The sequence below is a fragment of the Diceros bicornis genome, chromosome 10, assembly GCF_020826845.1.
Source record: "Diceros bicornis minor isolate mBicDic1 chromosome 10, mDicBic1.mat.cur, whole genome shotgun sequence".
In the NCBI taxonomy this organism is placed as follows: Eukaryota; Metazoa; Chordata; class Mammalia; order Perissodactyla; family Rhinocerotidae; genus Diceros; species Diceros bicornis.
Genome location: NC_080749.1, coordinates 68,562,308 through 68,585,392, shown reverse-complemented (window position 1 = coordinate 68,585,392; position 23,085 = coordinate 68,562,308). Strand labels below are relative to the sequence as shown.

The following is a 23,085-nucleotide window of genomic DNA, read 5'->3' as shown; positions in this document are numbered from 1 at the left end:
CGGCTCTGCGCGCCGTCCTCCCCTCCCGGCCTCCCCGATCCCTCCCTCGCGGCTTCCCGGGGGCCGGGAAAACCCGGCGAGCGGAGTCCGCCAGGCGCAGGTCCCCGCAGGCCGCGCCGGCTCTTTGCGGCCAGCCGGACGCTAGCGCCCGGGGCGGCGACTCCTCCTGGGCAGGGCGTGGGGGGCGGCACAGGCGCAGGGGCGGCGGGCGCCTGGCCTCGCGCGGCGGGGACGCCCGGGGGCGCTGAAGGGGAGGGGCGGCCCGAGCGGGCGGCGGGAGGGAGCTCCGCCCCCGGCCGGGTATAAGAGCTGGGCCGGGCCCGCCGCGGCGGCGGCGGGGCGGTGGTGGCGGCGCTGAGGCAGCCGGCACGGCTCGGAGGGCCTGCGGAGCCTCTCTCCCACCCGCTTCCATAAGGCTTTGCCTTTCCAACTTCAGCTACAGTGTTAGCTAAGTTTGGAAAGAAGACCAAAAGAAGATCCCCCGGACCCTTTTCTTTTGTTTTCTGCCCTAGTCTCGTTGGGGTCTTTTTGCACAGGCTGTTGTGTTTTTAGCGGTGCTCTCTGCAGTTCCTTGCACTCCGATTAACAAGCACCTCAGCAAGAGCAGCTCCAGCAGCAGTAGCAGCAGAAGAGCAAGCGGGGGACGCCGGGTGTCATGACCAGGGCAAGAGGGCAAAACGACCAGGGAGGATGCTGTGGTGAGTTGACCGAATGCATGTGGTGGGCGGTGGAGACCAGCAGCTCCACGCAGGTTTTGGAGGACTGTGGCTCAGCTGTAGACTAGAGTGCTTTGTAGCCCATTTGACTCATATTTTGGCGGGGGTCGGGGGGTGAGGAAGAAACGAATTTCAAGCTGTGGGAAAGGGGCTTGCACACAGGCAAGGATGGCGTAGACTGGGCGGTTTGGATTGCCTTGTTAAAAAAAATGGAGTTAAGGAATGTTGAAACGAGCTTTCTTCACTGTATGTGAAGTTACGCCGTTATTGACCAATAGGTCGTGCTGAATTTAAGTGACTGGTATTAAGTAAACTCGACGCATCGATACCTAGGTGACTTGATAAAATGTACGTGGTTTGTCCCACAAAGTAGTTTTTAATAATCATGTTTAATAAGAGCAAATAAATAAACATTCCAACCTCAGCTCACTCAAGTGAGTAAACATGCTTTTTATTTTCCCCCCGTGTGTCCTTGCAGGATCCGTAGCAAACTTCCTGACCTCTGCAAAATTTCTTCTCTACCTTTGTCATTCTCTCTCTACTTGGGTAAGTGATTCTTACAACAGACTTGCACAATTTCTTGTTTCCTTTCTCTCGGGCCAGTGGTATTAAGTCATCTTCCAGTTTTGTCGTGCAGCTAAAGAAATAAATCATCCAAATACACATGCTTTAACGAACAAGTTATTTTCACCAAAGATATTTTCCCATAAGTGTTAGTAAATGCTATTTAATTATCAGGTTATCATAATTTATGTAGATTGACAACCATCCAAAGACTGGATTGACAATGACAGGAATATTTACGTTGTTTGTAAATTGTATTTTACATTACTAGGCTTAATAAATGGTAATATCTGCTACTAAAAATGGATATGTCGTATACTTTCTATTTCTTCACATTTTAAGATATTTCTTTATTTTCTCCTTTTGGTAAAATTATAAGTTCCAGCATGCTGCACTACGAAAATACAGTGGAATAGTGGAGTGACTGACTTAGGCTAAAAATAGCATTCTAAGATTAATTTAAATATAATTGACCCCAAGAACAAATATCTGAGTGGTGAAAATTCTAAAATTTTAAAATGTTATCTGTAGGTAGATACTTGTGGGGGCATCTCAGGCTGTCTTAAAAACCGTCATCCAATGAAAATCAGCAACTGATTCATAATTCTCCCTCTGAATTCCTATGTGGTCTTGGAAGAGCCCCAGTGTTTCCTTGGGCCTGGGTGCCTTCATGAGTCCCCCCCCCCAAAAAATAATCCCCAAAAGACACTGGATGTGTATTTAATTAATGATGATTAGAATCTTTAAAATTAAACAATTGTTCTTATTGTTTAAAAGCAGTAAATCTGAGTGTATTCTGTTCATGCCTCATATATGATATTTAATTAAAAAGAACCATAAGTAAGGAGAAGAAATTTTGAGAGTAAGTTTGGTGAATGTTATTTTCTTTTTAAATTTTAAAGTTTAAATTGGAAACTTCTATTGGATCATCTTTAAGACATGAATGCAAACTTGTATGAGGAAATCTGTACCCATGCCCTTGGGAAATTATTAAGTTAGGTTATCAGCTCTTTAAGAAATAGCAGTTCAAAGATGGTTTTTTAGAAAGGCCAGCTCCTATCGCCCCAGAGGCGGAGACGGGGATGACTCTGCAAATATATGTAAACAAAGTGGAATTGGTGTGTTTGTTTCATTTCCAATAGCTGATGATTCTAAGTAGAAATCTAGTGAAACTACCCTTAATTAATCTAAACCAATGGTTTGTTCTTCTAATTTAATTCAGTACGTATTAAGTATTAAAAAAACCAATAATAAGTGAAAGAGTCTGAAATTCTCCTCTTGTGGTCTGGACCTATCTCTTAGGGGAAGAAAGTGCCTCACTTCCAAATACTGATTAAGTTGAAGGTTTATGTGACCTTTATTAGGTTGGGAGGGTAGATTTGCCAAAAGAGTGGAACTGTGTTGTTCCAGGAGGATTTTTTATCGTCATGTTAAAAGTCCCACATGAAAAGTGACAGATGTTTACCCCAATCTTACACTAAGTTGAGCAGAGGCTTAACTTGTGGGAAAGTTGGATTAAAAAAATAAAAACGAAAACAGCAACTACAACCATATAAGATCTAGTGGATTTTTACTTATTTTTCCAAAGGAGTGCAAAAGAATGCTCTCTCGCTCTAGATAATTCTGCCTTTTGAGTTTTGTCTCCCATTGGACGTTCTGCCTGATTTTATTACAACAAAATATGTGTGCTTCTGTGTATATATATATATATATATATATATATACACACACATATGTATACCTATCTGTCTGTGCATTCCTCTGCCAACTCTGCCACATCATGGTTTCCTATACACCAAATGTAGAGGTGTTAGGGTAGAAGGTTGTTCAGGTTAGATTTGTGTAGGGTTGAATGCTTTTTGTTTCTGACTTCATTTCTATCTGCCAGAGAATCAATACATTTTACTCTATACTATCAGATTACAAAGTACTGTAAGAAGTGGATCTTGTCGTCAAGGAGCTTATAATATAATTTAGTATGGGCTTTAAAAAATATACCTAATCACAAAAAGATAACTAACAGTGTAAGGCAGTGGAAAAGGGTGGCCGGTTGTTTATATCTTAAGTCATTATCCTGTGGGCTGTCTCCATTTATCCCCCAGATGTCTGTATGGCTCCAGCCTTACTTCCTCGGGTCTCTGCTCATAGAGGTCTCTGACTACCTCCTGCAAAATGCCACCTTCCTGCCCCACCCTATTTTATTTTTCCTCATAGTCTTTATACCCTGACCTATTCCAAATTTGTCTTTTGGTCTCTGCTCACTGGGATGCAAGCTCCGTGAAAGCATGGGCCTTGGATGTTGTCACTGCTGAATTTCTAGGGCCTGCAATAGTGTTGGGTACATAGTAGCCTCTCAATAAGTCTTAAGTGAATTAATGACTGTGATCATTCATTCACAGATATTCAGCTGGCCTTTGGCTCTCAGTCCGCTGGAGGTAGATGGATATGTAAACAAATCATCAAAGGATGGTGAGAGCACGTGGGAGGGCAGGAAATGGCCATAAGGAAGGAATGGGTGGGCTTGCACTTGGTCAATGTTTCCTTAGACATTAGCTGATTCTTGGGCTTTGTAAGCGTAGAATCTGTTGCTTCTTAAAGCCTAAACCCTTTGGAAATTGGGGTAATTGGAGCTGTTTTCGTCGTCTCCATCCAGGAAGTGGCCTGCCATACAGGGATAAGCAAGAGAGAAAACATTCACTTAGGAGCACTGGTTTTGATGGGCTGCTCTAGAGGAATCCAAAACAAATTCTTTTGGAAAAAAGATAGGAGTAAAAAAACAAAGAAAGAAGCAATAGTAGTAGAATAATATTTCTTATTTTTCGTGTTAAGAGAGGAAATTCACTCACGGAGGCAGCCTCTCTTTTGGGGCATTTATGTATTGTTGTCTTTTGCTTGGAAGCTTTTCAGAGGAATGGAGATTAGGATCAAGTACCTCCCCTTTTCCCATCCCATTTCATTCTCATCAAATGTAAATTTGCTTCTCATGTTAAAGATTGAGAAAACAGCTTAATTTGTTATTCTTATTGATCTCTTTATTTATTTTTTTTTTTTGTGAGGAAGATCGGCCCTGAGCTAACATCTGCCAATCCTCCTCTTTTTGCTGAGGAAGACTGGCCTTGGGCTAACATCCATGCCCATCTTCCTCTACTTTATATGGGACGCTGCCACAGCATGGCTTGACAAGCGGTGCGTCGGTGCGCGCCTGGGATCCGAACCGGCAAACCCTGGGCCGCCGCAGCGGAGAACGTGCACTTAACTGCTTGTGCCACCGGGCCAGCCCCTGATCTCTTTATCTTAATGTATAAACTTGTCTTTTTACTGGTTTCAAACAAATTGTATGTGTATCGAACGTTTTTAATCATTTAGTACAATGGTATTTGAAATTTAAACAATTCCTACTTAAAGTGGAAAACCTTTCTATTATCAAAGCAAACTTAAAAAAAAGCTGTCTCAGAAATATTAATTATGGTACTGATTAATCCTCAAATTTCTTGAACATTCATGGAGCAAATCTAATGTACCAGAACAATATAGTTTATGAATCAGTTTAGTTTTTTGTCACTTATTCTCTATTTACTCATTCACAACTGGGATCCACTGCATATCCACTCCTTAGTTAATTCCACAGCTATTTGTTCTGTATCTGCTCTGGGCTGGGTGCTGGGCTGAGGGTTGAGAGGGCAGAAGGTTCTGGAGCTCACATTCCAGGCCATCAAGTGAGAATCAGTCATTCAAACATGGTGCTTCCAGTGCCTGTTTGTTTGTTTTAGTGTTTACGTGACCATGTCCACCCCTATCCTCCAAGGCCCTGATCTTATGTGACTTTTGAATTGTGTTCTAAATTATGTTCATAATCCTCTGCACCAAGGTTTCTCTACCTTGGCACTATTGACATCTTGGGCTGGATAATACTTTGTTGTGGGGGACTGTCCTGTGCATTGTAGATGCCAGTGGTACCCACCACCCCACAGCTGTGACAACCCAAAACAGCTGCAGACATTGCCAAGCGATCCCTAGAGGGTAAAATCACCTTCATTTGAGAAATACTGGTCTACATGAAGTGTATTGTAAACAATTGCTACTGTGTACGTGTGTCCATTTAAGTTTTGAATGGATAAGGTTGTTGTCTTTGCTTTATTAAATTTTAAAATCAGTTTACATATCAGGATAATACTTTGCTGCTGATACATTAAATGTATCAGGAAGATGTTACGAGACTTTGGAAAGGACTAGGAGTGTGGTGTGATGTGACCTGTGTGTGATGTGATACTTCCACATAGGGTCAAATCCATCCCGGGAGTTTAGTTTGTTGTAGTGATTTCCAGGGATGGGCTATAATAGAACTGTTCTGTTTTATGTTAACCTCATAAAGTCAGAGATGGAACCTAAAATCTCTTAATAAGGTCCATTATAGATTTCTTACATGTTAATTTACCTGACTTATTTAAAAGTTTCTGTTATTCCACATTTTGCACTAATGAATTCCAAAATTCCCTGTATACTCTAGACTAAAGAAATAAGTAGTTTTTTCCCCCCTTTCAAAACCCATCTGTATTGTGTTAAAATAACTACTTGCTTATACATTTATTTCTGACATCTTCATTCATGTGGTACCAGAATTTCCCCATATTAATTTCATCTTTCTGACTGCCCTCCTATTTTATGACTTTGAAATTTATTTGTCAAATAGAGCATAGATTTTAGAATTTTAGAGGTAAAAGAAATTTTAGAGATCATATAGTCCGTTCTTATAATTTTACAAATTGGGAAACTGGCTTCTTCTTGGCATTCAAGGCATACTAACGTTTGTGAACTATACTGTAGTTTCATTCTGGTTCAGTAGCAAACTCCTTTCTGCCTCTTAAATCAGGATAGTAAATTCCAGGCCTGGGTGGAAACCTAACACAAAAGGAAACAGGTTTTGTCTCAAAAAACGTTCTTGAGTCTGGAAACTGTGTTTTGTCTAGAATGATAAGGAGTATATGTGTTTCATTAATATCATGCTTTTTCGAGTTTACTTAGTAATTGGGCAAGAATATTTTCCATTGTGCCAGGGTGAACAGTTTTAACACCTGACCAGTATTCAATTCGTAGAGGAATTGTTGACTTTGAAATTCACGTGAGGTAGCCAGAAAGTGACCTTTTGATAAGGAAACAACTTCCTGAGTATAATTGACTAGAAACTAAAAGTATTTCATCAAAACATTTTCTCTTCTCTTCTTATTCAAGGGAGATCGGATGTGGCACTTTGCAGTGTCTGTGTTCCTGGTAGAGCTCTATGGAAACAGCCTCCTCTTGACTGCAGTCTATGGGCTGGTGGTGGCAGGGTCTGTCCTGGTCCTAGGAGCCATCATTGGCGACTGGGTGGATAAGAATGCTCGACTTAAAGGTGAGTGGTGTTATAACTAAGCTTTTGTGTTCCTGGGACCAGAGCCTGCACTAGAGAGAAACCACTGTGACTAACCCAGTGCGCGTCTGCATGCCACACCTTAGTGATGGGCTGCTGGGTGGCAGCCCCTCTACATGGAGGGTCCTGGGGCTCTTGTACACAGTTGGGATGCCAAGATATTGAGCTTATGGATTTTTTATTTGTGTCTTTGGCTATTCATAAATTCCAGATGTTAATGATTAGCCTTAGCACTTTTCTGAGAACCATGTTAAACATTAAACGCTTGCTTAACTCTGGCATCTTTTCTAACCAGGACTTGCGCTGGAGTCTGTTTAGTATGATGTTCCTGGGTCAGCTTTACCATCTGTCCTCTGGGTTACTGTATTTCATATAGAGGGGTGTGTAGGGGAATTGAAAACCAGAGATTCAAGAGACAATATGTGAGTCTAAATCACAGAGAGCCAAATTATAAATTTTTTTTGGTAAGGAAGATTGGCCCTGAGCTAACATCTGTTGCCAATCTTCCTCTTTTTGCTTGAGGAAGATTGTTGCTGAGCTAACATCTGTGCCAGTCTTCCTCTATTTTGTATATGGGATGCCGTCACAGCATGGCTTGATGAGCAGAGTCATCAAGCCTGGGATCTGAACCTGTGAACCCCAGGCCACCAAAGCGGAGCATGTGAACTTAACCACTGTGCCACTGGGCTAGCCCCCAAATTATAAATTTTTGAGGCAAAAGAAGAAATTATGATTTATCGACGTTTATTCTAGAGCATTAGTACTGAAATGATTAAGTTTTGTATAGGAAACAGAGAAAGTGATTGAGCCGTTCAGTTATTCAGCATATAAGAGCAATGTGGATAATAATAATTCAGGGCAAAATTTTCCTGAATTGCTCAGTTGATAATGCCAAGACCTGGCCATGTCTTTCTCAGACACTGGGGAGAGATGGAGGTATTAGTTTTTTTCAGTGCAAGATGACTGCCTCTGGATAGAGAGCAACTGGATTATCTAATTCTAGGACTTGGTGCTATTAGTAAGATGATCAAGATGGACATTTTTCTCTTTTGAGAATGGATAGACCAAAATACAAATAGAAAACAGTTTTGTATCCTAGAAAAAAATTCCTAGTTATTTACATCATTATACATAGAAACATAGGAATATTATACATAGAGACCTTTAGCCTTATGATTGTTGAGCACTGAAATCATAGGTTAGGAAAGAATGTTGAGTTGGATAAAGAGGAGTGTAGTGGGAGAGCAATCTCCCACTTATCCCATGTAATCAACACATATGTCACCCTCCATGAAAATCTTCTCTGATGTCTCTAGGCTGAGTTAACCCTTTCTTCCTCTGGGCTCCCGTGAGGCTTTGTTAATACCTCTGCTCTTGCACTTATACTCTTACGATTATGTGTTCACATGTCTGTCCTTCCTCTGGTCTGTGGGGTCCTGAAAGCTAAGAACCTCATTCAGTTGATATTTAATTCTTGTGCGCTGAAAGAATGAGTTATATGTTGGGATTTCAGAAAGCAGTTTGTTTTGTCTTGAGGCTTTGATATGACCGTCCAAGCCAGAATGAGCCATACTGTCCTTGAAGACAAGAGCTGTAATTATACCTTACATATATAACTCTCTGTATTTTTCAAAGTGCTTTCGTAAATATTTTATTTGAGCATTATAATGACCCCGAGCATCATAATGACCCTCCCTAATAAAGTAAGGAAGGCAGGTATGTATTATTATCCTAATCTTATAGACACAGACATAAGAGACATTAGCTCTCCTGTCCTAGATTGTCTACCCTAGGGAGTGGCAGAGAAAAGACTACAAGGTGTCCTTACCTGGTATACTTACCTGTCCTTACTCCAGCACCTTTTTCTACATGTGCCTCACTCTGAGAAAGTAGGCATTTTCTGTGAGGGAAGGTGTAGCTTAGAATTTCATAGCAATGGCACATAGCATTAATATGCTAAAAGGAACACACTTCTGCTTTATTCTTGGCAGATTTTTACGTGTCTTTCCTATTTATCCACACCCTCTTCTCTCACCAGATTCAGCCTACCGTGTAGGAGGTTGTGGATTCCATGACCTCTTCTTGAACCTCCTCTGTAACCTCCTCCATGTTCTTATTTTAGCTTAAGCAACAAGAGCTGAGAGATGAGTCTTGTCTATGTAATACAGTTCTGTTCATGACAGTAAACTTTCGAGACAATAAACTAAATGAAAATGTGGTCGTTCATTGAATGGCTTCAAGTGACAGAGAAAAAATTGTGGGTCCTTCATCATTGTAGCTGCAGGTTTTACTGGTCTGGTGTGATCTGCTGGGTCCTACTGGAAATAGTTGAGGCAAGATTTATTTCAGGTGTGTTTTTTTTCTTGTAGTAATTTGCATATGCATTAATATAGTAGAGCAATGATGTGTGGATCAAAACAGCTCCATTGAGATATTTTGGTGTAGTGAAAACTTTATTTCTCCCTCTGTACAGTGGCCCAGACTTCGCTGGTGGTACAGAATGTTTCAGTCATCCTGTGTGGAATCATCCTGATGATGGTTTTCTTACATAAAGATGAGCTTCTGACCATGTACCATGGATGGGTTCTTGTAAGTTCTCAGTGAGATTCTTGTTTTTTTTGGTGAGGACGATTGGCCTTGAGCTAATATCCATTGCCAATCTTCCTTTTTTTGCTTGAGAAAGTTTGTTGCTGAGCTAACATCTGTGCCAGTCTTCCTCTATTTTATATGTGGGACACCACCATAGCATGGCTTGATGAGCAGTGTGTAGGTCCATGCCTGGGATCTGAACCCGTGAACCTCAGGCTGCTGAAGCAGGGTGTGTGAACTTAACCACTACGCCACCAGAAGATTGAACATCTGGTGGTGATAAAAGATGAAAACCCTTTGAGGCTAGGGAGTGTCTTTTTGCCAATGGGACCTTTTAATATTGGTCTCTGTGTCTACTTTAATATCCCCTACAGATTTTGTTTTGTTTTGTTTTTGGCTTTTTGCCCATAATAAGGCACTCATTAACTATTGTTTGAATTTAAATTTTGTCCTATTGGGTTTTTTTCCTATTTGTTTTTTAAGGCATTTCTAAGAGTTTATTATATAATTCAGTTGTTAGTTTTCAGTTCATTAGTATTAACCTATAATTTGTCCACATTGTATGAGAAAGGTTATCCATATACATATTAATCAATCGTGCTTGTGTTCCTCCAATAATTGGTATTTCTCTTTGGGGACATGGACTAGGTAACTTGTCACACTGTGATTTCATGATAGCTTGATGGAAAGAGGAGAGAGATGGGGTGTGGTGGAAAACAATGGATTTGATGTCGCTATCGAATCTTCTTATGTATATTTGGATTGATATTGTAGAGTTTCAAAGCCAGGTAGGACAATTAGAAATCTTTTGGTCTATTCCCTTTGTTTTGTTGATGAAAAAACTAAGACAAAGTGATGTTAGCTGATCACCATTGTCATGCTACTAGAAAGCATTGGAACTCGGACTTAAATACAAGTCTTCTCACTTCCCCTTTGTTGTTTTTTCCAAAGGATATATTTCTGGGGAAAATTAAAAACTACCCTTATGTTAACACTTTATGATAACAGTGTCACGTAAATGTGCATGTGACCACTGTAATTTTTGTATTATGTGTACTACAGATGATACAGATTAGGAAGATATTATGCCCTTTAACTTGACCACTGGTATTTATTGTTTCATGTCTACAAAGTAAAATATTTCTTATGATTTATGAAATGAAATTAAAATGAAAAGTATGCCACCAAAGACAATGTTAATCTACTTTGTAGCGTGAGGTAGGTATGGTGGTATAAAACTGACATTTTAACTCAACTTTGACCTGTAATTCCTTAGACTTCCTGCTATATCTTGATCATCACTATTGCAAACATTGCAAATTTGGCCAGTACTGCGACTGGAATCACAATCCAGAGGGATTGGATTGTTGTTGTTGCAGGAGAAGACAGAAGCAAGTTAGCAGGTAATTTGGTTTTCTCTTTTCAACTAAGTGTATTATATTAGGATTCAGTTTAAATCAGTGGTAATAAATGAGGCTTAAACCTTTTTTTTCTGGGTATTTTTTAAGAACAATAAACTGAAACCACAGTTTACCACATTATCTTACCACATTATCAGTCTCCATGCAAAGATTTATCTCACTGTTATGAAGTTAATATATAGGGTAGTGAACTTCTCTTTTATTCTATGGAAACTTGGCAAATTGAAGAACATTTCTTTTGAGTTTTCTTTCTTACGTTCTTTTGTTCTGTCTTTCTCTCTCCTTCCTTTCCTTCCTTTCTTCTTCTGTTAACTGTTTCTAAATGTTTACTTACTACTTAGAACAGTGGAAATCTGACATGGGATTTTATCAGTCATACTATGGATATTATTACCAGTACTTACTGGTCATATTGTGGATATTATTTTTCTCCAAACCAAATGGAAACAACTTAATTCTAGGAGAGACTCTAGAAGTTAACTTCTTCAACTTTAAAGTTATAATCTGTGACTTTTATTACATTATACATGATGTAGTATCATTGCTGTTATGAATACTAAAGAAATAGAGGACTGAATATGATTTTTAAGAAGCTTATGATCTTAGTTGTCCATTGGAAACATGTACAAGAGGCCAAAGAAAGACTGAAGAATGTTTACAAGGCAACATGTCCTATTATATCAATGTTACTTGGGCTCAGAATAACCTACCTCACTCAATATTCCCTGCCTGCCCCCATCAGCGCACGCACACAAATGGGATTGATAATTACCAAGGGTAAAGGAGGAAGGCTATCCCTATCTACCAAACAGATCAGCTGAATCAACTCTGCTGGTCATTGAGATAATGAGAATCACAAACACATTGCCCAACCATCCCGACAGACAAGAAAACCGTTCCTGATGTCTTAAATAGCTTATCCCAGGACACAGAAAGCAAGATTAGGCGGTGGGATAAGCAAGCAACTTTGACTGGATTGTGTGGTTAAAAAAAGATAGAAGAGAGATGGTAAGAAAAAGGGAACAAAATTTGTGGAAGGACTAAACGAAGATAAAGAAGAATTTGCTTAAATCATCACTTTGTGGCAGCAGTATTGTAATTGAGATAGAAATACCACAGTGGTTTTAGAGGACTGTGTGTGTAGGATGAGTTTAGCCCCGTGAGTCTTTGCTGCAGGAAATTCTCTCTGGAGCTAAAGTAGTGATTCCCATTAATTTTTCTTCCTGTGATCATTTACTAATAGGAAATAATTCAATATCTCTTTTTGTCACATTGAACTATAGGATAAGGCTTTGTCCCTTTTTCATGTTTTTTTCCTTGTTCCCTTACTTCTTCTTTTTAACATACTATTTTAAGTATGTAATACATGTCCATGTTTTAAAATTCAAAAGGTAAAAAAGGATATACTTTGAAAATAGATCACATATATATCTGTTGGAATATGTTTGGGGAAAAAAGTTGGCTTTTAAAATGATTTTCATTCTCTTATCTGAATTTCTCATTTTGACTGTAAAGTCTGTACAGTATGTAAAAAAAAAAAAAAAGTCCTAAGTAAGAGACAGTTACTCAGAATCCTTAATTTGGTCTGAATACATAAATAAAAAATAGAAAAAAAGATTCCACATAACCTTGTGGGATCTTTCTATGAAGTGATGACCCAGAATAACAACAAGAATACGAGTGGCCATTTCTCAGCTGTCCTTTATATTAGGAACTATTGCAGAGTGGAAGAATCTAGGCCAGCCAGTCTATTTTCTAACCTCCTGGAGTTTCTCAAGTGTGAGAAGTGAGGCAGGCTGCCTGTGGCACTCTTGTCCACGGTGAGTTAGCTTTTCGTGAGTGGTGCTCTTTCGTGTGCAGCCGGTCACACAGGTTAGCAGCCTCGTGAAGGAAAACCTTCATGTTGTCTTTCCTCAAGTTTTGACCTCAGCGTTTGTTACAAAATTAGTTAAAAACCATGCTTCAAAACAGGATACAGAAACTTCCTTAGTTCTGAGGGTCAGCACGGGGTCTAACCATGGGTTTTTGGTGCCATTTCTGCTATAAGGCAGAGTTACAGAACAGAAAAAAGAGAGGATGAGGGAAAAATAGAAGAGAGAAGGGGAAGAGCACACGTGGAAGGGACTCCAGCTGCTGCCTTGGGTGCCGCTGAGGTTGCGACTCTGTCCACAGATGCACCTGCTCCAGTCAGGAATAATTTGTGTTTGTGCAGGCTGATTTTTGAGGTTGGCGGCAAAGGCTAATAGAAACCCAAGCAGGGGACTGGCCGGGGCCTGAACCTGTGTGTGTGTGTGTGTGTGTGTGTGTGTGTGTGCACGTGCGTGTGGATGTGTGTGAAGGGGAAGGGTGTGTGCATACAGAGGAAAGGTTGTCAGCTGGATGCTAATTGCTCCCATTCCCTTTTCCCAGTGTTTCTCGATTTCAGAGCAGGTTTGAAAATTGGAAATTATATCACCGAGGGTAAAGAACAGGAGAAATTTTCCCTGAAAGGTTAAAAAGTTTTAGAATTTCAGTGGCATCAGGCCAAAATATAGCTGTTACCATCTGGTTTAGACAGCTCCAGAAAAGGTCTTGTTTTCCCCCAGAAATATTGTTAATTACTCTGTTAACTGATTTGGCTAGGTACTTGACTGAGTGTTTTATTAAAACATTCTCTTGAGCCATGACCCTTAGCCTATCAAATCTTGAAACTCATTTCCTTTTCCTAGACTTTTTATTCCATCTCCTGTTTTCTTTCTTTCCCTCTTTTGTTTGTTAATCACTCTTTATTAACAGCTTCTGAGGTTTTTCTCATCCACAGTTCTAAAGAAACATCTGCTGGTTAGCTTGGTCAAGTACGGCAGATAAATTTCTTGTTTGAACTCTATTGACTAAAAATTGATTTGGTATTTGAGGTAGACAAACCTGCTAGCTGCTATTTGTTCAGCAAATCTGATTTTTATTATTATTCCATGAGATGTAATATAGCCTTTATAATAGCAAGTAGTTATTTAATGTCATGGTCTGTGCCACAGCTGTAGCTGAAAACAGTTAAATTGGAATTAAATGAGCACACATTTGTGTGTTTGCATAAGAATAAATATAAATTTGTAAAAAGGGTATGTTTGCACATTCAGAGGACTGATTCTTCTGCCTGTTACCAGGAAAATGATTGTCTTTTTCAAAAATTATTATTTAATTCATTCTGATTCAGAAAAATACAAGCTGTTTTCTGACACTACATTACACTTAAACATTATTAACTTCCTAAATATAATATAAAAGATAGAAATCGGCATTAGGAAGCTTCATGAGCACTTGAAAGCTGAGGTTGTAAAAGAGTAACAAATCATTTTAACTGAAGTAAGTTTCTTCTTGTTGTTCTAGGGCTTTCAGATCCAAGTGTATATTTTCATTAGTAGTTGATTTTTGGATTCAAATTACTGAGTTTTTTGGATCAATTCTGCATTTCTGTGTTAGCATATGAGTTGGAAACTGATCAGTGGGGGGCAGATGGAAGTTAGTGAAGCCCCTGCAAAAATGGTCACGTGTAAGATCGATGAAAACTGCCTTTGCCTCTCAAGGGAAAGGTGAAGTATGTCAAAGTTCTCCTGTTATCATACAAGCATTTATACTCATAGGACTAATGGGAAGGTAATTTAGGACCAGGAAGAACTAGAGAAGGAATAAAGGCAATTGTCTGTTAATGTACTTATTAGTCATGTATTCCTTTTCCCTTAAGGTGCCCCACATGATTGATAAGGACTTGTCTCATTAATTTTCACTCTGTTCTGTGAAATAGAGAATGAGAAAGTAGTTGTTTTCTTGACTTTCTCTTCTTGATTCATTTTGTCCTCCACTCTAACTCAGCTATATGTTCCCATGGTCATGCCTTGGACCTTGCCATCACACTAAATCCTCCCCTTCCAGAACCTCAATCTTAGGTATCCATGTCTTGAACTGCCACCTCCTATCTTTCCAGCTCACTCTTCCTGGTACCCCAGCCCCAACAATCCTCCAACCTGGATGGCACCTACAAGTCATTGATTCTACTACCTTGTCACTGTTCATGACCCCTCTTGTCTCCCTTGGAGCTTAAATTCCAAGTTCAGTCGTTCTGACCACATGATTGCCTCCTAGCATATACTCTCAGCTCACTTGGCCTCCTCTTCTTTTGTCACTTTCCTGTTATAAGACCCTGGGTAAATCCAACTCTCCACAGTAGAACATGGCTGGAGAAAAATGCACAACGTTGCTCACTGTTCTCACTTAAAGTTCCTGACCGCTGGGTTCAAGCTGGCTCTTTCATGCTGCCAGATGATCATACTATTTTCTCTGGTCTCTTCCTTCTTCCACTTTCCTGAAGTACTATGTCTCACTTTCTCCTTTTTCCTCATGCATTCAATACCTCCTCTCCTATCCTCACTTTCACTGATGACCTTGCTTTGTATTTTACTGAGAAAATGGAAGAAATGGGAAGAGAGCTTCCATGTGCTCCTACCATCACATCACTACTTCCTAGCTGAAACCGTAGACGTGGCCTACACTCTTGTTACCACTGATGAATTCTTTGTGCTCCTATCTAAGAACAACTCTTGCACTTGTGCAGTAGACTCAGATTTGAACCCTTCTTATCTACTGTATCATTCCCAGCAACATGTAAACATGCTATAATTTTGCTCTTCTTAAAAATCCGTGTCTTTACCCCTCTACCACCCTATTTCTTTGTTCTCCTTTTCAGCAAAACTTAACAAAAAGAGATGTCTGCGCTCACTCTTTCCAGTTCCTTTCCATGGTCAGGGCTTTGCTTTCCATAATGCCAGGGGGCAACATTCACATTGTGAATCCAGGCGGTGCCGCTCACTTAAAATATAATATAAACGGTGGCCCCTGGAGTTGGCACCAGTCTCTTAAACCAACTTTCAGTCAGGCATTCGCCCTTACTGCTCTACCGGACTACTCTCTTTGAGGTCCCCGGTACCATCCATGTGAGCAGTCTAGAGCTTCTTCTCAGTGCTCATCTTTCTTGACCTTCAGTAGTACTTGCCCGCTGATTACTCCTTCGTCTTTGAAACACTCCTACCTCTTGGCATTTAGGACAACACTCTCTCCTGACTTTTCTCCTCTTTTGCTAGTTCCTCCTCATCTTCCTGACTCAACGCTGGCCTGCCCAGCACTCAGTCCTCAGACCTTGTCTCTTCTCTGTCTATACTCTCTCCCTTGGTGATCTCGTCCAGTCTCATTGCTTTAAAAATCAACCAGCTGACTTCCAAATCTGGTGCACACTTCTTCCCTCAACTCCAGGCTCATATTTAACTGATTGCCTGATGTGCAAGCCTCTTGAATGTCAGCGGGCCTATCAAAATCAGCATCTCTAGAACCAAACGCTTGTTCTTCTGACCAACCTGATTCTTCTGAAGTCTTTCCTTTCTCAGTAAGCGGCAACTCTGTCCTTCCAATAGTTGCTCAGGAAAACAATTTTAGAGTCATCCTTAATTCTTTTCTTTCTCTCATACTCCATATCTAATCTGCTTACAAATCTTTCTGATTCCACCTTTGAAATATATTCAGTATCTTTTTCTCCATTTCCATTGTTACTGTAGTGGTTCGTGCTCCCATCATCTCCCCTGTGTCTCCTTGTCTCTGCTCTTGTCCTCCACCCCTCTCACCCTCACTCTAGAGTCTTTTCTCAACACAGCAGCCAAAATGAACCTTTAAAACTATAAGTCCGACTATGCCACCTCTCTGTTCATAAGCTTCCAAAGGCTTCCTGACTCACTCGGTGTAAAAGTTGAAGTCCATGTAATGTTCACGAGATCCTATGTGATTGGGCAACTCTGTCCTCCCTCTCTGACCTCACTCCCTTCCTCGCCTCGCTTCCTCACTCTGCTCCAGCCCTACTGGCTTTCTTGCTGTTCCTCTAACACTGGGCCTGCTCCTCCTGCCCCAGGACTTTTGTACTTCCCTTGGTCTGGAATTCTCTTTTCACTGACATCCACATGACTCACTCATTTGCCTGATACCACCTCATGTCTTTATTTTGATGCTCTCGTTTTTTCAGTGAATCCTTCCCTGATCTCACCATATTTAAAAGTGAAATTTTCTCTTTCCCCTGAGCACTCTCTATGCCCTTTTTCTGCTTTGTTTTTTACCATAATATTTAATGAACATCTGACATTCTGTATATTTATATGCTTGTTGATTTATTTGTCTTTCTCTTCTCATGAGAATGTAAATTCCGTGAAGAAAGGGAAGGATATTCTTCGTTTTCGTTATTGTGCCAGAATGGCTCCTAGCATAATAGGCATTTAATAAATGTTTGTTGAAAAAAATGAATGTAGAGTCACTATTGTATTCATTTTAAAAGCTGATGTTAGACTAATTTATACATTCCCGAGAGAAGCACAATTTGAGGCAAATTTAATGTGACTTGCTCCAAACAACAAATGATTTTCTAACAAAATGGTTTACTCACAGAGAGCTTTTAGAAACTTACATGTTAGGAATCTACACTCTTGGTTTATGAGTTTGTGTTATGTAAGTGGGTAGTCTCTCTTTGATAGGTTTGCACACTTTTCTGCCTCTTTCACCTATGTCTGTAGATATGAATGCTACAATACGAAGGATTGACCAGTTAACCAACATCTTGGCCCCCATGGCTGTTGGCCAGATTATGACGTTTGGCTCCACTGTCATTGGCTGTGGTTTCATTTCGGGATGGAATTTGGTGTCCATGTGTGTGGAGTACTTTCTGCTCTGGAAGGTATACCAGAAAACGCCTGCTCTAGCTGTGAAAGCTGCGCTTAAAGTAGAGGAAGCTGAATTAAAACAGCTGAATTTACACAAAGGTAAACTCAGCACAATGATTAATCCATTTATTCTGATGTTCAGACCTTAAGTGTTGGTGAAGACCAAAACTATTTTGAATTTATGTCAGGTTTTAATACCATGGCAGGCCTGCGTGAGGTTCAATATATCACTTGGGTTGGTGAGTCAAAACCCAGGCTTTTGAGGGTCTGAGGAACAACTCTGGGTTGAACTTACAGGGGTTGGAATGGGACCCCTGGCCTTTTTCCTTAATGTGAGTAGTAGACACAGAGGGACAATTAATTGAGGGATGGCTGGGTAAAGTTGAGCCATAGGAATGGGGAAAACAGTGGGAAAAAGGAGAACAAGAGAATTCCTAGGAGTCTATCAAGAGGGGAATTACATGGCCATTTGTAGGCCGTATGTAGGACAGTGGAGGGGGGTGAGGACATGAAGGTGGGCATTTCCCAAGAAGAGAAGAGGTTGGGCTTCTGGGAAAATGGGATCTTAACAGGGCTCCAGAAAATAAGATACTGTGTTTTCCCAGACAATTATTATATTTTGTCTGATGAGTGTCCCTATTATTTACTTTGGTAGGAGTATAATTTCTGAGAGAGAGAGAGAGAGGGAGATGTATCAATAGTATTTTGTTTATTTAACATAAATGCTACTTGAAGATTGTTCCTTGGCTGGAATTCTTAGATTATTCAAAGGAAATACATATTATATTGTAGAAGCCAAGGGTACCCGTGGAAGAGAGAAAGAAGAAAAGAAAAAATACTGAATAAGGCAATTGGCTGTTTTTTCCCATGAAATAGTGGTGTCTTTTGTTAACAGAAACTGAGCCAAAACCCCTGGAGGGAACTCATCTAATGGGTGAGAAAGAGCCTGACATCCATGAACTTGAACATGGGCAAGAGCAGAGCTGTGCCTCCCAGCTGGCTGAGCCCTTCCGCACCTTCCGAGATGGATGGATCTCCTATTACAACCAGCGGGTGTTTCTGGCGGGCATGGGTCTTTCCTTCCTCTATATGACTGTCCTGGGCTTTGATTGTATCACCACGGGGTACGCCTACACTCAGGGGCTGAGTGGGTCCACCCTCAGTATTTTGATGGGCGCATCAGCCATAACTGGAATAACGGGAACTGTGGCTTTCACTTGGCTCCGTCGGAAATGTGGCCTGGTTCGGACTGGTCTGATCTCAGGATTTGCACAGCTTTCCTGTTTGATCTTGTGTGTGATCTCCGTGTTCATGCCTGGAAGCCCTTTGGACTTGTCTGTTTCTCCTTTTCAAGATATCCGTTCTAGGTTCATTCAAGCAGAGCCACTGACCACAACTACAAAAATACCTGAAATCTTTACAACTGAAATGTACACGTCAAATGGGTCTGATCCTGCTAGTGTTGTCCCAGAGACGAGTCTTAAATCTGAGCCCATTATCTCTGTCAGTCTGCTGTTCGCAGGCGTCATTGCTGCTAGAGTCGGTAAGACATCTCTTTTTGTATATTAACGAACTAAAGTGTCCTTTTGCAGTGTGGGTTCAGAGAATTCAACAGTAAATGATCTGAAATATTCTCTGAATGTTAACTTAAGCAAAATCCACTATTTATCCTTATGTATAATTCAGTCTTATTATAAAATTTTCATTTTATAGTTTAAAAAACTATATTTGTGTGTTATGTGCCTATAAGTATATTTTCTTAAAACATGTTTAGGGCTTGAAAAATTTTTCTAAATGGATATCTTAAGTATTACTCTTTTAATGTAATTGTTTTTGTGTGTGTGAGGAAGATCAGCCCTGAGCTAACATCCATGCTAATCCTCCTCTTTTTGCTGAGGAAGACCGGCTCTGAGCTAACATCTATTGCCAATTCTCCTCCTTTTTTTCCCCAAAGTCCCAGTAGATAGTTGTATGTCATAGTTGCACATCCTTCTAGTTGTTGTATGTGGGACACGGCCTCAGCATGGCCGGAGAAGCGGTGCATCGGTGCGCGCCCGGGATCCAAACCCCGGGCTGCCAGTAGCGGAGCGCGCGCACTTAACTGCTAAGCCACGGGGCCAGCCCCTCTTTTAATGTAATTTAATTAATTTTTTAAAAAGATATTAACTCTAATAATTATACTAACATTTAGTAACTTAGAATCTTTATATTGCTATAACTCTACCAAAAGGATTATAATTTAGAGAATATTTCTATGGGACAAGGTAAAAAAGATAGTTTTTGGTTTAAATAAAAAAAAGACACGGTAGTTAGAAAAAAAAATCCTTCAAAGGTCCTCTCTAGCTGATGTGTATTTATTGTATACTTTGCCAAACACATGTATTTTATAGCCCTGGAAGGAAACACAATGTCAAGACTTCTTACAAAGCGAAATTTAAGTAATCATTAATAGAGTACTAATGAATTATCTCTACTTCAATTCGTTCTTGAAACCATATTTATCTCTTGATACAAAGCAGTTCATTCATTTATCAAAGACATTAATATTCAAGCAAGACGGCTTTATTGCAGGGGCTTTAGAACCCAAGCAGTAAATGTAATAGTGGTTTCAAGTTTCTTTACACTTTAACCACAACAATATATTAGGTCCATTCATTTTAAACTTTAAAAATACTGTACTTATAATAGGATTTATTAAGTCTCTGAAATCAGAGTTTTGCTTTTTTGTAGTCTGAATAATCACAGAAAAACAGAAGTTTGTAGATGTTGTCTCGTGGCTGTAAAAATCATTTCTTGAAGTCACTAATAACCCAATATTTATTAATGAAAAATAATTCTCTAAGGTAAGGCTATGATGAATATATATATAGGACTTTAAGGTAATAGGGGTAAAATGTGTGTTTTGCATGTCAACAGATTTAGATCTATAAATCTGAAATGTAAAGCTGTAAATTAAAGGGCAATCTTTAACAAATATCTTTTATTATAGGTCTTTGGTCCTTTGATTTAACTGTGACACAGTTGCTGCAAGAAAATGTAATTGAATCTGAAAGAGGCATTATAAATGGTGTACAGAACTCCATGAACTATCTTCTCGATCTTCTGCATTTCATCATGGTCATCCTGGCTCCGAATCCTGAAGCTTTTGGCTTGCTCGTATTGATTTCAGTCTCCTTTGTGGCAATGGGCCACATCATGTATTTCCGATTTGCCCAGAAAAGTCTGGGTGACCAGCTTTTTGTCTGTGGTTCTGATGTAAGAGAAGTTACGGATGAAAATCAAGCTAATACATCTGTTGTGTGAGACAGTTGAACTGCTGCTGCCCCTGTTACTAGATTATAGCGAGCACATGTGCTTATTTTGTACTTCAGAATTTCAGTAAATGGCTGGGTGTTTCTTGTTTTACCACAGCTATACCTTGAGGGCTAAAAGCTATTTAGGAAACCTAAGTGAGCAGTAACGAGCTGGCTAATTTCCCTTACATTTAAGGATGGGAAAAGAATCAGAAAAGAAAAACTCAATTTCAATATGGAGACTAAACTGGCAATACTGATTTTCACTATTTTTCATGAGTAGATAAAATTTTACAGAAGAGAGTGGTTAGTCATGTGAATTAAGGTACTCTGGCAGATATTTATGATCTGTACCAGAATTCAGATGTGTCAGTTTTCTCTAAAACTCACTCTTGTTCAAATCTAGCTAATGTACTTTTTTTTGGTATCTTATTCTCAGTTATGTTAAAAAATCAAATTCTGCTCCAAGTATGAAGATTGAAGTTTGATAACCAGTATTATCCTTATTAATCCTATTGATCTTAAGGGATTTATATCTGTGTGGAAAAACAAAATATGTAACTAGAATTCTCTAAAAGGGTTGATGGTTTAACGTTAGAAAGCACCTTCATATTTTTATTATCAGGGCAAAGTATTGTATTGAGCATATGTAGCACTTCATAAAATGGCTATCATGTAAGCTGCAGGTAGAAGCGAAGCTGTAAATTTGTAACACAGTGAATGTCTGATGACTTCAAATACGCCAGTAGTTTGTCCATGGAAACTAGAAGCTCAGAGTCACACAGAAGGCCAAGATGCAAATTTAACTCACGCCACTGCCATTAACGGTCTCTGTCTCAATACGAGGGAGTTAGCTTCCAGCCTCGCAGGTGAAATGTAGAAAGCAAGCCCAGGCTTGGAAAGGTTTTGTTTTCATAAATCATTTGATTTTACTTGGAACACGCTCGGGTAGAGAATTTTCACTTTTACTGTTTTGTACCCAGGAGTTATTTTTACATAGTTGTAGAGCAAGACTGTTCATAAATGTATCCCTTTCAAATGTCTTTGAGAAGAATGGAGGGAAAAAAAAAAGACTTTTGTATATATTTAAAAAAACTGTTTTACAAGTCATTTTGCCATGTGCCAGTACCACCGTGGTACTTTGCCTTAACTGTTCATGCACTTTCATGGAGACTGCAATACGTTGCTATGAGCACTTTCTTTATTCTTGAGGTTTAATCTTTTTCTTCTTTCTATAATATGACAAAATGATTTGCTATTGTTGTAAATCTTTGTGAAATATTTCTGTATAAAAACGTTTAAAAAATCTTGATTTCTTTTTCCTGAATTGTGTTCCCCATTTATTTCATATTGCTTTTGTTACAGAACATCTGTTTTGGATAATGAATTTTTTTCTCTATAAAAGGCTACAGTTTCATAATAATTCATAATTTTTAGTGCTATCTCCCTGTTCATGTGTCTCGTTTATGGTGGTTTGGACAAAAATGTGGTAAACATGAGGCCCATACTCATTCTTTGACCTTGAAGAAGTCACATTAACCTCTCTGAGTTCTATTTTCTCTTCTGTAAGTTGGACACAATACTATAAAACCAACCCTGCTTTACCTCATGACTTTCCTGATTGAGTCAAATAAGTCGTGTGGAAGCACTTTGTGGATTATAAAATGAGGTAGTAGTATTACTAGAAGTTGGACCTAACCAATGACAGAGTTAAAGACAGATTCCTGCTGATGGCCCAGAGAGAGGAGACCCTCATTCTGTATTCAGCAAATGTTTGCTGAATACTTGGTCTGTGTCCCAAACTGATTGGTCCTGGGGATGCAGATTTGACTCAGACATGGTTGATCAGAGGCTCCTTTTCTTTCCCCTAAAATTGGGAGCTCTAGAACTTTTGGCATCACCCTGTAGCTACTGATCTGCTCATGCCTTTGAGCAGATGGTAGATGCCGCTGTTAGGTTTGGCTGCTGTCTTGTACAGGTCATCTGCGCCCTCCCACAGGGGTCGAGCTGGGGTTGGAGATCTGCCCTGAGTGTTTGCAGCTGTAATTGAAGGCCTGTGACCTTGTAAAATGAATAGAGCCATATTAGCAAGGAAGGTCTCAGCTCTTAATATGGGCATTTTGCCAGACTATGGGCCTAGAGCGAGAGGCCCCGTGTAGGAGGAGGGAGCAGGGAGTTGGCAAGCTAGTAGGAATTCTTACAGCTGCCTCCCTTATCTTTGCAGAGTACTGTTCAGAGCAGGAAGAGGAGGGAAGTGGAGGAGAATCACTGCTGGGCTGGACAGGCTTTGCTGTTTACTGGCCTAAGGCATAGAAGTAGGGCAGGGGTAGATGACGTGTGTCTGTGTCTGGGTGCCTGTGTCTGGGT

The 23,085-nt window shown here is 39.9% G+C and overlaps 1 protein-coding gene across 1 annotated transcript; it reads left to right on the top strand.

Moving 5' to 3' along the window:
• The first annotated feature begins 344 nt into the window (after positions 1-344).
• Positions 345-22,142, top strand: SLC40A1 (solute carrier family 40 member 1). The gene is made up of 8 exons (XM_058549405.1): positions 345-698; positions 1,195-1,262; positions 6,510-6,669; positions 9,161-9,276; positions 10,553-10,679; positions 17,279-17,524; positions 18,321-18,968; positions 20,415-22,142. The coding sequence occupies exons 1-8, from the start codon at positions 656-658 to the stop codon at positions 20,726-20,728; spliced, it is 1,722 nt and encodes a 573-aa protein (XP_058405388.1). The 5' UTR covers positions 345-655; the 3' UTR covers positions 20,729-22,142.
• Positions 22,143-23,085: the final 943 nt, after the last annotated feature.

Bases quoted from the DNA above. Each gene is read 5' to 3' on its own strand.
- SLC40A1 (XM_058549405.1), top strand. From the start codon at position 656: ATGACCAGGGCAAGAGGGCAAAACGACCAGGGAGGATGCTGTG. The intron at 10,680-17,278 runs GTAATTTGGTTT...CTATGTCTGTAG, and splicing joins AGACAGAAGCAAGTTAGCAG to ATATGAATGCTACAATACGA. The intron at 17,525-18,320 runs GTAAACTCAGCA...TTTTGTTAACAG, and splicing joins ACAGCTGAATTTACACAAAG to AAACTGAGCCAAAACCCCTG.